The sequence below is a fragment of the Aspergillus alliaceus genome, assembly GCF_009176365.1.
Source record: "Aspergillus alliaceus strain CBS 536.65 unplaced genomic scaffold BDW43scaffold_2, whole genome shotgun sequence".
Lineage (NCBI taxonomy): Eukaryota > Fungi > Ascomycota > Eurotiomycetes > Eurotiales > Aspergillaceae > Aspergillus > Aspergillus alliaceus.
In genome coordinates, this window is record NW_022474685.1 from 1,002,202 (window position 1) to 1,015,589 (window position 13,388).

The 13,388-nt window shown below is 47.0% G+C and overlaps 4 protein-coding genes across 4 annotated transcripts in view; 3 read left to right on the forward strand and 1 right to left on the reverse strand.

Annotated features, from left to right (window-relative positions):
* The window catches only part of BDW43DRAFT_305936 (uncharacterized protein), a gene marked incomplete at both ends in the record, with an annotated part of 2,412 nt that extends 2,370 nt beyond the window's left edge, over positions 1 to 42 (forward strand). Inside the window, one exon of the mRNA XM_032045906.1 lies at positions 4 to 42. Coding sequence (XP_031905889.1) covers positions 4 to 42 — 39 coding nt within the window. The remainder of the gene's footprint in view (positions 1 to 3) is intronic.
* A 3,825-nt stretch (positions 43 to 3,867) lies between these two features.
* BDW43DRAFT_319307 (P-loop containing nucleoside triphosphate hydrolase protein) lies at positions 3,868 to 5,512 on the forward strand (the record flags this gene model as incomplete). The annotated part of the gene is made up of 5 exons (XM_032048888.1): positions 3,868 to 4,016; positions 4,080 to 4,359; positions 4,416 to 4,784; positions 4,834 to 4,977; positions 5,030 to 5,512. 5 exons carry the CDS (start codon positions 3,868 to 3,870, stop codon positions 5,510 to 5,512), a joined length of 1,425 nt encoding a protein of 474 aa, XP_031905890.1.
* A 965-nt stretch (positions 5,513 to 6,477) lies between these two features.
* BDW43DRAFT_72733 (uncharacterized protein) lies at positions 6,478 to 7,216 on the reverse strand. The gene is made up of 2 exons (XM_032050440.1): positions 7,122 to 7,216; positions 6,478 to 7,060 (listed from the first exon to the last, which is right to left on the reverse strand). Exon 2 carries the CDS (start codon positions 6,899 to 6,901, stop codon positions 6,530 to 6,532), a length of 372 nt encoding a protein of 123 aa, XP_031905891.1. The 5' UTR covers positions 6,902 to 7,060; positions 7,122 to 7,216; the 3' UTR covers positions 6,478 to 6,529.
* A 603-nt stretch (positions 7,217 to 7,819) lies between these two features.
* Positions 7,820 to 9,024, forward strand: BDW43DRAFT_296409 (BTB/POZ domain-containing protein; the record flags this gene model as incomplete). Its single annotated transcript, XM_032044208.1, has 4 exons — positions 7,820 to 7,850; positions 8,293 to 8,411; positions 8,458 to 8,502; positions 8,620 to 9,024. 4 exons carry the CDS (start codon positions 7,820 to 7,822, stop codon positions 9,022 to 9,024), a joined length of 600 nt encoding a protein of 199 aa, XP_031905892.1.
* Positions 9,025 to 13,388: the final 4,364 nt, after the last annotated feature.

Sequence of the window (13,388 nt, forward strand, 5' to 3'; positions counted from 1 at the left end):
TAGAGCTTCCACCGCTGCTACCGCTGGGGCTTCCACCACTAGAGCTTCCACCACTGCTGTCACCGGGGCTTCCACCACTGGAGCTTCCACCACTGTTACCACTGGGACTGCCACCACTAGAGCTTCCACCGCTAGAGCTTCCACTAGTGCTATTACCAGCCGAATCTGTGAGGCCGCTAATGAGCTTGGAGATCATCTCAGCCCTATGTTGTAGTAGTTTGGTGGCGTCACTGCCACTGCCAGATGTCTTCCCAGATGACGTCCCAGCATGACGGCCAGTAGACCCTCCACTACCGGCAGGGAACTGTTGACTAGTGGAGTCACGAGAGATAAGGTGCCCCGACCCATCCAAAGCAGAACTGGAGCCGGGCTTGAGAGAGAGGTCATTGCTCCCAGTTATTCTGAGAGGTACCCCCAGAGTAGGTACAATAAGGTAAATAAGAATATTAATCTTCATATTATTCTTACCTAGGAGTATAAGATAAGGGATATAATAGATAGAATGACTGAGGATAGTACTAGTAAGGAAACGGTTTTCTGAGTAGAAATATCTAGCCAAATATTTGCAGAACATGGGTAGGAAGAATATATTTATATTAATCCCATTTGGATATAAAATTTACACTTGATATAAACTTTATTTATTTATATCAGGGGATACGTATATTATGTTGAAACAGTTTCACTGTTTCGTAACAAACTTTTTCAGACTCGATTATGTGTCAGCCCAGCCCCTGGCCCAATGGAGAGACACAAGGATCCAAAATTCCAGCCTTCGGTCTCTTGTCATGGTCTGATGGGCTTAAGCTGAGCTACCCAAGCCAAGGCTCTTGTACCCACTGGCCTGTTACAGACGAAGGCTTGAGACTACAGTGGATTAAGAATGTGGGCATATCTGAGACTATCATGAGGCCATCAACACAAGCGACCCCTCACGAGACCCTCAGGGACAATTACCCCTCACGCCGTTCAATCATGGGCAGTTGGGCCTGTCGTTTGTTTATCCATTTTATCCTTCGACTTTCGTGAAATCAACAGCAATATATTGTGCTCGTCTCGTCCTTGATGACTGAATTAGTTGCCAAGCCCCTGATAACACAAAAGCTTCGTACCTAGGGATAGTAACTCATTAGTAAGCGAAGACACAAAGGCAGATAAACCAAGCCGTTAACAGAATCTTTTGTCTCGCCCAAATTTGCACTTATTTGTAAGCCAGATCATGATGGAACATTGCTGCCCTCTTCATCGTTTCCAAATATGGTTCTGCGCTTTAAAAGGTTTAGCAACGTCCGGAGTTTCTATGCAAACCTCCAGCTGTTCCTGAAGATTTGTTAGAGCAGCGCGTACGAGTATATTATCATCTTGCCTCGGCAGCTGGTTGCAAATCATGAGGCTGGACCTCCTTCATCTCATCACACTTATCGGCCCCTCCACACGGGCCCTACTGCTTACCGTGCATTATTGAATACCACCCTCTAATCTACTCCTTCTCTATCTGCGTCCGCTTAAAGACGTTTCCCCATCCCTTGTGCTGGTGCCCCTTGGTTGTACTCTTCTTGCATCTAGAGTAGCTGCCGGCGCGGTTCCGCGGTTCCTACTAATGCGCCCGTCATTGAGGACAACAATCACACGTATGTCTACCAGGTAAAATTGTTAAAGGGACAACTCCACCATTTGTGGTCACTTCACGGCCTGGGCAAGCAATGACGGATTTGGCGTCAAGATATCCTGAAGTTATTTTGAAGCTGTACAGCGGCCTCTTTAGCAAGATACGCTTTCTTTCAAGAACTATAGACAGACGACTGACAGCGACAATCTTGTGTGACAGCAGGTTATCACTACAGGTAATCTAGAGCGCGAGGAACAAATCAGGACAGCAGATTATCCACGCGATTCTCTAGGCTGTCACCGAGGTTCTAGCTGTGGGAATCACCCTCTGCCTTCAGTGAATGCCAGGGTATTATAATGACCCTGGAAATGATGCCGCAGATTGATTAGCTAAGGATACTGCTAACGCGGGCAAAACCTATCCTTTCCGCCCCCTCCTTACCAGAGAGAGGGCGCTCATTCGCTGGAATATCTATACTTAATAGAAGCAAGAATGAAAATCAACTATCAAGGATAGTCACTTATAAAAGATTAATAATACCCTACCAGTAACCTGTACTAGGAGGCTCTATAGAAATCGGGTGTACCTCTTGACATAGCTACGCACGGGTCACAACTGGTTATCCAGCTACCGCAAGAACATTGGCTACAGTGATAATAATTGTTGTATATGCGGCGCACAAGAAACAGTCACGCATGTGTTGGTAAACTACCTGAACTTGAGAGAAACTCAGAGAGAGTTAAGGAGAGAAGTTGGCGATATATTTAATAGCATGTCAAGTCTGCTAGAAGGCTCAAAATAAGGTAAGAGAGGTAAACCAGACATTGTCTCGCGAGCCAGGACAGTCAAGGCCGTGCTGGACTTCACTGAGGCATTACAAGTTTCACAGCCGCGCGCCACAAGGGCAGCCTAACAATGGGAACAGCAATTAGGCCACGAGAGGCCTTGACGAGGCTCTAAGTTCGTTTTCAGAAAGTGGAACACTCTACATGTACATATATGGATATATATAGTAGTTGTTGCCTGCATATCGTTCGCGATGTTGGATCCCAAGATCACGTGACCATATGATACACAATATGTGAAGTAGTAGGCTACCAGGGGTAGCCTAGGAGGCAGCTGGTGCGCTGGGCAGTAGGAAGGCAGCTACTTTGGCTATAAATAGCCGTACCTGCTCACATAGTTAATTAAAAGAATGATCACACTTGTACCTCAATTCAGGGTTACAACTCGCGAGGGGTCAGGGTAAATGATTTGACACACACACACACACGCCTGTACTGCAGGGTGACGCAACAATGGGCTGTTGTGTGTACGCAAATTTGTCTGAACCTTCCAACGCGACTAGCTATAGGAATAGGAGACACAGTACAGTCTAAATGTCAATATCAAGCCTCCTGAAAGAGCTCAAGTGCATTTCAATCGCTGGACAAGGTCTACGCTAATCTTATTTAAGTATAGCCCCACTACGGTACCTAGTATACATCAGGTGAAATTGCACTAATTTTAATATGGGATAATACAAAGTCACTTGTATAACAAAAAGACAAAGAGAGGGAGCAGCCGTCTATCCATTCACCCTAGGATAGCCATCAATCTGTATCTCAGTCGAGCGACGGCATATGGGTTCTTACTACGAATGGAAAGGCAAGATCTTTTTCCTTTCCTTTTTTTTCAATTTGGAATCCGGCGTATTGGATAGTGCACGACGTCGCTTTCTAGCTAGGAGAAAACTTTGCATGTACCCTATGGATCTTGAACAGTAGGTCGGTCGGATGGAAACTACTAAGAGGTAACCAGCATTCCAAGATAATACAGTATAGGATATGCATCAGCCTATGGCTCAACTCGGGCTGAGTCTTGATTTCGAAGAAGTCGTGAATAAGCTCGGCTCGGCTCACCAGCTCTTCTTCACTCAATACTCTGAAACAGGGGCATACGTATTAAAGCGAATAGTAGTAAGTAAGCAGAAGTGGCTTGACCCGTATAATCCCATTTAGAAGGGAAACAAAGAGATGGCAATATCGTTGTGCGACACGCGATGAACGACCCACCAGGGGTATAAATATGACCCTAAAGTCGAAGGTAGCAGGTCAGCTCTATTTCTCTCATACCACGCAGACCGGTAAACACGCACAAGGATGGCTTCAACCCAAGACTCAGCCAGGACAAACGCGGATACCTCATCATTTGATCGGACTTTGTCGAACGAGGTCCTGGAGGATCCTATATTCAATGATGAAAGCATAGCATGCCATATGAGTCTTCTAAAGCTTGGTCATGATGGGGACAGTGTTTTCGATGAATCCGCATATGCGCCTATTATTTCCAGCAGCGCCCTAGCACAGCATCTGATTCTGGCTGGCAAGGAAGCTCCAAAGATCTCACAATTTGGACTCTTGGCCGGGTTAAATGATAGTGCCCAGCCTATAAAGATGACAGACGACTCCCCGCTTATCACTCGGGATAGGGATCCACGACTTTTTTTCAATATCACTCATCCCTCAAGTGTCTTCATATGCGGCTCTCAGGGATCGGGCAAAAGCCATACTTTGTCTTGCATCCTGGAGAGCTGCCTCATACCGTCCCACGCTAGCAAGCTGCCTAATCCATTAACAAGTGTAGTCTTTCACTATGATACTTTCGTCGGTGATTCAGCGGGCTCTCCCTGTGAAGCAGCCTTTCTATCCTCGCATACAGATGTTGAGGTGAGGGTGCTGTGTTCACCAACTAATATTAATGTCATACGAGTAAGCCTTCTACATTGGCTCCTTGGTAAAGAAAGAGCCCGCTTAACACGGCATAGAAAACGTACTCAAGTCTCAACGTCATGGTCAAACCATTACAGCTCGACCAAACAGACCTGAATACAAAACGAATGATGGACCTCATGGCCATTGGACAAGATGATGGATCTGTGCCGCTCTATGTACACACAGTCAAGCGTATTTTACGAGAGATGCGAAGCGCACAACAAGAGACACAGGGTTGTTTCGATTACAGAAGTTTTAAAGACAAGGTTATGGATGCAGGATTGACTCCAGGTCAGATGGAACCTCTCAAACAACGACTCGATACACTAGAGAGCTTCATGCCTCAGCACCAGGTGTCCCAGGTGCGTCGGAGCAAGAAACAAGGACAGTTAGAATTGCAAGGCTCAACATGGGATCCAGTTGTAAGAGAATGAAGACCATGTGTGTATGAATATTAACTTACCCCTTCAGCCTCGCAGTTTGACCATCGTCGACCTTTCTTGTCCTTGTATATCCCCCGAGACAGCATGCGCACTGTTCAACATCTGTCTTAGCTTATTCCTCGAGCAAGATATGTCTGTCGGCCGAGTATTCGTACTAGATGAAGCCCATAAGGTTTGTCAGTCTCCTATTTTCACCTAATTAAATTAATGTTGACTACTGTTAGTATATGAATTCATCATCCGAGGCACGCGGATTTACGGAGACTATTCTTTCCGCCGTTAGACTACAGCGTCATCTTGGCGTCCGCACAATTATCTCCACGCAGGAGCCGACTGTGTCGACCGCACTTCTCAATCTGTGTTCTGTCACTATTGTACATCGGTTCACGTCCCCAGAGTGGCTAAGAACATTGCAGAAACATCTGGCTGCGGCCTTAGTAAGCCCGTTTTCTCCAAAGAGCAGCGCGAGAAGCCCATTGGAGAACTCGGAGGATACTTACAGTGATCCGGGGTTAGATTCGATGTTCGATAAGATCGTTCGTCTCAGGGTCGGGGAGGCGCTTCTATTTGCCCCAAGTGCTGTAGTAAAGGTCAGCAAGGATGACGAAGGCAGGGTTGGGTTCCACTGGCTTGGGTCTGAATTTCTGTCCATCAAAATCCGAGCAAGGCTTACGACTGATGGAGGCAAGAGTGTCCTCTCCGCCTAAGACACCTGCAGCTTGTGACTTATCGCGTATGGTTGTGGACCCTCCCTTGCCTAGTACGGATGATAAAGAAGAAAGGAAAAGACAAAGACATCTCCATTCAACACCCCGGCGTGAATGAAGGGTTTTCTAGTGATACTTGGTCTTTAGTATCGAGAGGACATTAATTGGTAAGGGCTGGGCATAAATTTGTGACAATAACTGTTTCTAGTGACGCACAAAAATTCAGAAAGTACTCGATTGCTGTGGACAAGGTCAATCCGTAATTTCATTCTAGCCGGGGTTTCAAATGGAGGAACACGGTATTCAAAGAGCGATTTCTGCATATAGTTATCCTGTAGCTATTCAACTAGCAAGTACTGACATAGCCACTCCCCTCCCGCATCATCATCATCATAGTCATACCCTCATGAGTCTTAATTTTCTGCACATTCATTCCCAATATAACAAACAACATATTGCTTCTCCTCAGGCGCGGCATGATTTCGATAGGTTCGCCCATGCACTTTGTCAGCCAAGTACACATCCGTCGCCAAGAATGGCAGTGGAGATCTGGGGCACCTCATCCAGGACGCTCGAGAGAGTCGCAAGAGGATCCAAGTCTACTTCAACATCCAAAATCAGTTCCCATTTGTCGTCGAGGATGACATTGGGGATCCCCGGCATCACGTTCAGGGTGGACTACTCTGCGCTTATCGACACAGCACCCGGCGCCTTGAGGTCTGATTCAGCAAGATCTGCCTCATTGCTGCTTGGGAAGCTAGAGCTCGCTGCCTCGCGGTTTGCAATTTTAAAGCCGTGTTAGTACAGATAAATTAGAGCTGCAATGTGACGCGTCAGGTAGACTTACGTATCTTGTAGCTGGGGGTGTGAGATCCGGCCTCATGGATTAATGATATCAGACTATTTGTCTCGTTTGTCTCGTTCGCCAATATGTTTGTACTGGTTGCCATATAGTGGCTCTACGCGTCTACCACACGATGTTGTTTCCTTTGTTCCTCATGTTTAGAATTTTATCGTTTAGGCACCAAATGAGATAGCTTTAGGCACCCTGCTTGCTTGGCCGAGACAGGGGCTTTGGCCCGTTACCTGGAGAGCTTGACATATATAATTCTGGAAATTGCGCTGATACCGAGTCAGTACATAAGACTCAAAGCTGCACTTTGACGCGTCAGATAGACTTAAAGTGGCAGGTTGCTGGGGACTTTCCTCCTTGCTCATCTTACCGGACCCTAAAGTCCAATTGGGAGGGTCATGATAAGAGTCGAAAATGGCATGGACCAGTGATAATGAACGCGAGGATGAAAGTAGAAGGACGCCATTCGGATCAACCGTAGCTCTGATTTCCTTCATGCGCTTGACGTACTCCTTCGGCAAGACGGCATACGGCATACGGATCTTGCCATTCGCCAGCGTCACCCATGTAGATATGTTCGCGTGCCAAGGACAAGTCCTGGTTCTCGGCGTGAAGACCTTTAACAAGTTCACGCAAACAGGTTGTCACGCGGATGTCACCCTAGGCCAGGTCCCATCTGGTGCAGAACTACCACCCTATAGTCACGCATTTATATTAATATCTTTAAGTGAAGGGAGCCCGGGAATAGTGACTCACAGGTTGTAGGCTCAAGGGGTAGGCTCCACGTGTTGCCTATTCCATTTTCCATCGCAGCTCTGGCAGCGCCAATGGGGCATAGATTCAGCACAAGTTTTGGATAGAAACCTTGAATGTCGAACAAAGTATCAACCCCGGCTTTCCAGGCTTTGTAGATCGCCTAAAGCCTATCTGCGTCTAGAACAATAGAGCGATGGCTGGAAGCAACTCTGAATCTGCGTGTTAGCACTCTCATCCACGCGACTGAGTATCCTGTGGGTGAAGTACCTGAACATTTGGTTAGGAGTCTCTCTATCCTCCTTCCACTGCCGCAAAGCCATCACATTATCTTCCTTGATAGGCCCATCAATTGCAGTAAAATAAACAAACTGCGAAGGCGGATTGCTAATACCCTCCTGAACTCCCATCATCGACGCAGAGGCAGCCTTCGTAGTTGCATTGTACTGAATGGTAAAAACCTCGCCCGCAGCAATTGGACTCTATCATCCACCAGGGCTAACTCACACACCACCTTGATAAACTCATATACCTGATCTTCTCGGAAAGCCTGGATCGTCGTGTTGATAAGGTAATGGACGCCTCCGATCAAAGTAAGACCAGGGATACCGATTGTCTTCAAACAGTCTCCTATAGCTGCGCGTCCAAATGGATCTAAAGCTCTAGCGACGTCGATCCATTTCATACCGGGGCCAATTTCAATGGTGTCGTTGTTGACTCGGTATTCACGAAGTTTGTTCAACGTCATTAGAACCCCTCCGTCAATGTTGTTGGAGCCTGGGAACTGTATTCGGACCACTTTAGACATCGGCAGCATGGATTCCTCAAGTTCTAATGCTTACATTCATGTGACTACCTCCGCGGATTGCGAAAGGTGCATTGCATTCGGAGAGAGTTTCAACACCGTGGGCCGCTTGGTCCGCGTTGCGAGGCTGGAAGATATCGATCCCTGCGTGGAGGCTTTTACCCCGCTTGCGGCGACGTGGCAGATTAAGTGTTGGAAGGTCATCCTCTGCTGTCAGAAACCCAAGATCAACCTTACTTCCAACGAGGCAGCAGCGTTACATCAAGCGATATGGTTACGGGAACTAGCTTTTTCGACTCGCTCATATTCAAGTAAAGTTGTCTGGAACTCTGCGCACAAATTAATATCTGATACCGTACAGAATCCGAGATAATGGCGTGTATTCCGATCTCAAGATCAACTGCGGATCGTCAAGATTTGACGTACATCGTGTTATTGTCTGTCCACAGTCAGCCTTTTTCACAAAGGCAATGGAAGGCGGATTTCAGGTAGGTATAAAGTCAGGCAACCAAGTCACACTCTAATAGATTACAGGAAGCTAAATCCAATGAGATTACTCTTCACGATAATCCTACAATTGTCAAAACGATGATTGATTATCTCTACCGTCAGGACTATAACGACACTTGCGAGCTTGCTATCGAAGAACAAGCCCAAAGGCCCCCAGAGCCAATGGATGCAGCCGCGGACGAATAGGAGATATCGGCAACAACGGCACCCAGTGAGGAGAAGGATTGTCCATCTGTCCCACTCCAGGACGCAAAAGAAACCAAGGTGTCAGTAAATGCCAAAATGCATGTCCTTGCGGATAAATATGCGGTTGAGCGGCTTAAGGACCACTCTAAGGAAAAGTTAAAAGCAAATCTTACACATGAATGGAACGACACAGATTTTCTTTGGCTCATCGAGTATACATATGGGCCGCATAGTCGTCCAAATCCCGAATTACGGGGTGTTATTGTGACTTTCGCCGTCCAGCATCTTTCTACCCTTGATAAACTACCACAGTTCCATCAGGTCCATAAGGAATTTTCAGAGTTTGGGTCTGATCTTTTGACTCGGACGATTGAAAGGGTGGTTCAACTGGAAAAATATATTTAGTAGGCTTCTTCTTTCTCTTGGATCCTCTATCCGTAAAGCTGAGCGAGCGACTTTGTCAGTAATAGACAGTTAGGGACACAAATAGGCAGGGAGATTTCACGGCAGTTGAACGATATCAGTGTTGAACAGCACACATATCGAAGCCCCGGTCGGCCCAGCCGGAATGCCTATTGCAGAATGTGTAATAAATCCTTTGACGACAGGTCAGGTCTTCGGCAGCATGACACCGACCGGTATCATTGGTGTACTGACTGTGGGCAAGGGTTCTTATCGCGTCACAAGGCTCGAAATCATCGTTTCAATCATCACGGAGGCTATTAGAGAATCAAATAGAGCACAGTATCAAATTTATCTGTCTTTATTTTTATACACCATCCATAATATGCAGCAGGTTCTACTCTATAATAGAAGAATCACATCGGTTTCTCTACGGCCAGTCCAGGGCCTGCTTCTCCTCTACAGATTAAGGCCAGTCTCGCCAGCCATCTGTCTCAGTGTATAAAGAGTCATTCCCCTCAATACATCCATAGAAAACAACAGTGCCAGCTTCAAATCCAGGTATATCCATATTATTGAGCCTAGTTCCTCCTTCAGCACGGCATCTATCATCTGTCATCTCGGCATTTGTGCGAACTCGAAGTCATTCTGGTGGAATAGGAATACGCCATTTGCTGGATGTAAGGAGGGTGCCTTAGGAGAATGTAGATATCGCCGCTGCTGAGTGGATTTTATCACAAATAACCTTGTCAGACACCACTTGGCTGGTTGACCTCAGGTCCTCAGTACTAGTGAGGTAGCTGACTTCCGTCTCTTTGCACACCGACACGCACGTCCGTCCTCTCGGGCCACATAGACAGTCTCGTCGAGTCTGCTATTATGTGCCACGCCCCACAGGGAAATAGTTCCCCGCTTCGCGTTACCAGCGCAGATCTCTGTCCGCCGGCCGACCGTGTCTCGCAGAGGCTGCCGTGGTGTTCCCAGATACCCTGCGGAATACTACAACAGTACTCTACTACTAAACTTGTATCTTCAGTTTCGCCAGCCTCTCGGACATCCGTGGCTGCGCCCTAACAAATTCGTCAAGGTTCGTCGCTAGATCGCACGCCCCTGGTGAAATAGAGGGTCAGCATACACGATCCAGGCTGCCTGTGGCAGCGCCTTAACGGGGGACTTGTAACCGAACGCGTGCCATCTCTCACCCAGGCTCGCACTATCCACTGCCCCTCTAATTGTATCCACCCTTGCCGCGTGATGCCAATTCCAATTATCATTTCAAGCTATTGGGTATCTCGCAATTTTAGAGAGTGTCCTAGCTCAGTGTCCTGTCTCCTGTCAAGGCGATACCACACCCACCGGAAAAGCAAGTCCAACTTTGGGCTCGAGTACGAGTCGAGTAGACAATCGTTGGGTGGTTTTCATAACCCGTTTTCCTCTGATTTTGTGTAGATTGGAGGGACGCGTCGTCAACCGCGGAAAACTCTGGCGGCTCGGCACGTCCTGCACCACCTGGATTCTTTTGGCTTCCCCTCCATGGAATAAGAGGGTACTGACAGCGATCACCACGAGAAAGTAGAAATCCATCGTCCTAACTGCTTGATGGTAGCAGTTGCCCAGCGTACTCGCCAAGGGCTAGTCTCAAGTGCGCGACTTCAGCCTCGGCCTCAATCTTATAATTGTCCGACATCGCAACAGAAACACTAAAACACAGAAACCAATAAAAAGAGATTGTAGCTGAAGAGCCTGTACTGTACTAGACCTATCTAGACTCTCTAACTGTCTCGCTTGAGCTGCCAACTAGTCAACTATCTCCCATTGTTGGACCAAAATGGCAAGGCTGACATGAAAGCCACGGTATAGCCGTTATATGCTAAATTCTATGCACGGACCCTTGCATACTACAGTTAGGGTTACACGGACTTACTATTTTCAAATTCTACTCAGCCGCCACCGTCATTGAGGCAAACTGTCTCCCAATGCAGTAGTAGCTGCGTATTTGTGAGCAATGGGGGTTGCCAGCCCTGTCAGCACTGCTGTTGGTCATTGCTTTGTTACCCCGGAAAAGCCTTGTCGGGCGTCTGGAGCACAACCTCAAGTGAGGGGGTAAATCACTCAGCCCCAACATAAGTCGGAATATTCACTTATCTAGTGAAGTTGGCATTTCGATCACGTTTTCCTACAGGAGATTCATTCATACTCGATTGGAAGATGGATGAACTTCCTAGACCACGAAGAGCCCTTCTGGCATCTGCTCCCCAAGAGCAAGCCGAATCTTTTGACCATGGTGACGAACTTGGTCTTCCTTATTCCTTCGCGTCACAGGACCAGATTCATTCCTACCATGCCTTGTTATCAAAACTCCGATTGTCTTTTGTGGTTGAAGTACCGATTCTGCCCATCGCGAATCCCCGCAATGCTCGTCCTTCTCGGCTTGGCCAGAACCTGCCCCTGAGCGACTTCAGACGGAATTCATAGAAGGGCATTTAGAGTTGAATGATATCACTTCGTACCTCGAGTCACTCTCAACGCAGTGGCTCAAGTAGTATAGGAACAGAGGATCAAGATGCATGCTTGGGTCCCGAACTCACCTTGAAGGATAGCCGCGAGGTAGCCCACAATAGTCGGAAAGAATCTTTGGCAAAGATGTTACTCCCCTTGCTTGGAGATGGTGCAGATACCTTCATCCTTCTTTGTTGGGGTGGAGAACATGAGTGCTCAATTACTCCAGTCCCCATCACCAATTCAACTGATGAGACTGTCATATGGAGAGATATTAGACAAGTTCGGTACTCACGCAGAGGCTGGCGGAGAAAATATGTCCCTTGTTTTGGTGCCAAGCGCGTCGATATTGTCGAGGTTGTGCCGTAATGAAAGGAACTTCTACTGACACTTAGGCTGACAATTTTTCTCAGATCTCTATAGCGGGCATGAACATAAGAAAACATTCTGGCGCAAATGAAGCTGTGGAATTTGTAGGGATGTATACAAAAAATGATTTGCAAAGTGAGAAAAAGCGTTTGGAGTCTATCATCGACAACCATATGGAGCAAGGGGAACCGTGCCAGTACGATCTATCCACAGGATTGGTGCACTGTGAACCTAGAGGTAGCCACGTGGCTCCTATTGCTATTTACAGGCTTATTACAAGAAATCTTTGAATCCTCCCGGGCCATTGTCTCGGCCTAGCCTACACGGGAGAGATTTCTATACACTGAAGGCAGCTGTGTACAGATTCTTTGGGTCCCTGGGCATGTAAGCATTCCTGAGAATAAAACAGCTGATCTTGCTGCTAAACAGAAGCTGCTATGGATCTCCCTGCTTTAAGCAAGCACTCATACGCCTCACTAAAGCAGAAAATAAAGGCTGATACTGTATCTACTTTCTAAAGGCACTGGCTATCTGCAGCTCCATAATCTTATCAGGATCTATGTATTGCCTTCTCCTCCCAGTGCCCTGATAAGCTGAAGATCCCACACCCTCTGCTTGCACGGATCCTGGCCGCTTGTACAGGACATGGCGACTTCACAACTTATCATGAGTGTGTTCACCATAAAGATATGTATCTTCTCTGCCACTATAGTAGAAGAAAGTCCCCTATCCACTTCTTCTTTTACTATATTATAAAGAGATATCTGCCCTGACCTTCTAGTTCTCTCTCAGAAATAATCCCCTACTTACTGGGCACTCCGAAAGGCGCAGTTAAACTAGCCGCCTGGCTATCTGAGACCCGTTTCTTTAAGGATATCTGCCCACGATACCCCCTATCCCAGCCTTGCTGAGATAGTACATTTTCTTCCCTCGTATTCCCCAATTTTTCAAACCAAAAAAAAAAAAAAAAAAAAAAAAAAAAACTGCGTAGTGGATGCAGAATCAGTCATGGAGCATAGGTGGATCCTTGCAGCTGGCATTATCTCTATACCTGCTATTGCAGGCCCTTTTCTTCTCCTTTCTTGACTACGGCAGCTATGTAAACGCGCCAAAGTCCCCTACATGTACATATAACTAGAACTAGCAGCTAGTTAGAGACACCCAGGACTTACCCCCTGGCGGCCTTTGCCCCAATAGGGGATGGTGGGTCACATGCTTCGACCGTGAACCACGGCCGTTAAATACAACCAAACCAAACCAAACCAAACCAATGCATTGAAAGACTGTCTAGAAGATATTAGATATAGACTGGGCTTGTAAATGCGTTCAAAAATAAATGAAGCATAAGAATACAGGATGACAGCCGAGGAACAATGATATTTCGCTGATAGTCTAGTGCCTGACACCGATTGGCGTAAAGAATGGTTCTGATGATCGGACTGCATGGTCAGACTTAGCCCTCGTGTCGATGTCGTCGGATGGACACGAGACGGGAGCAA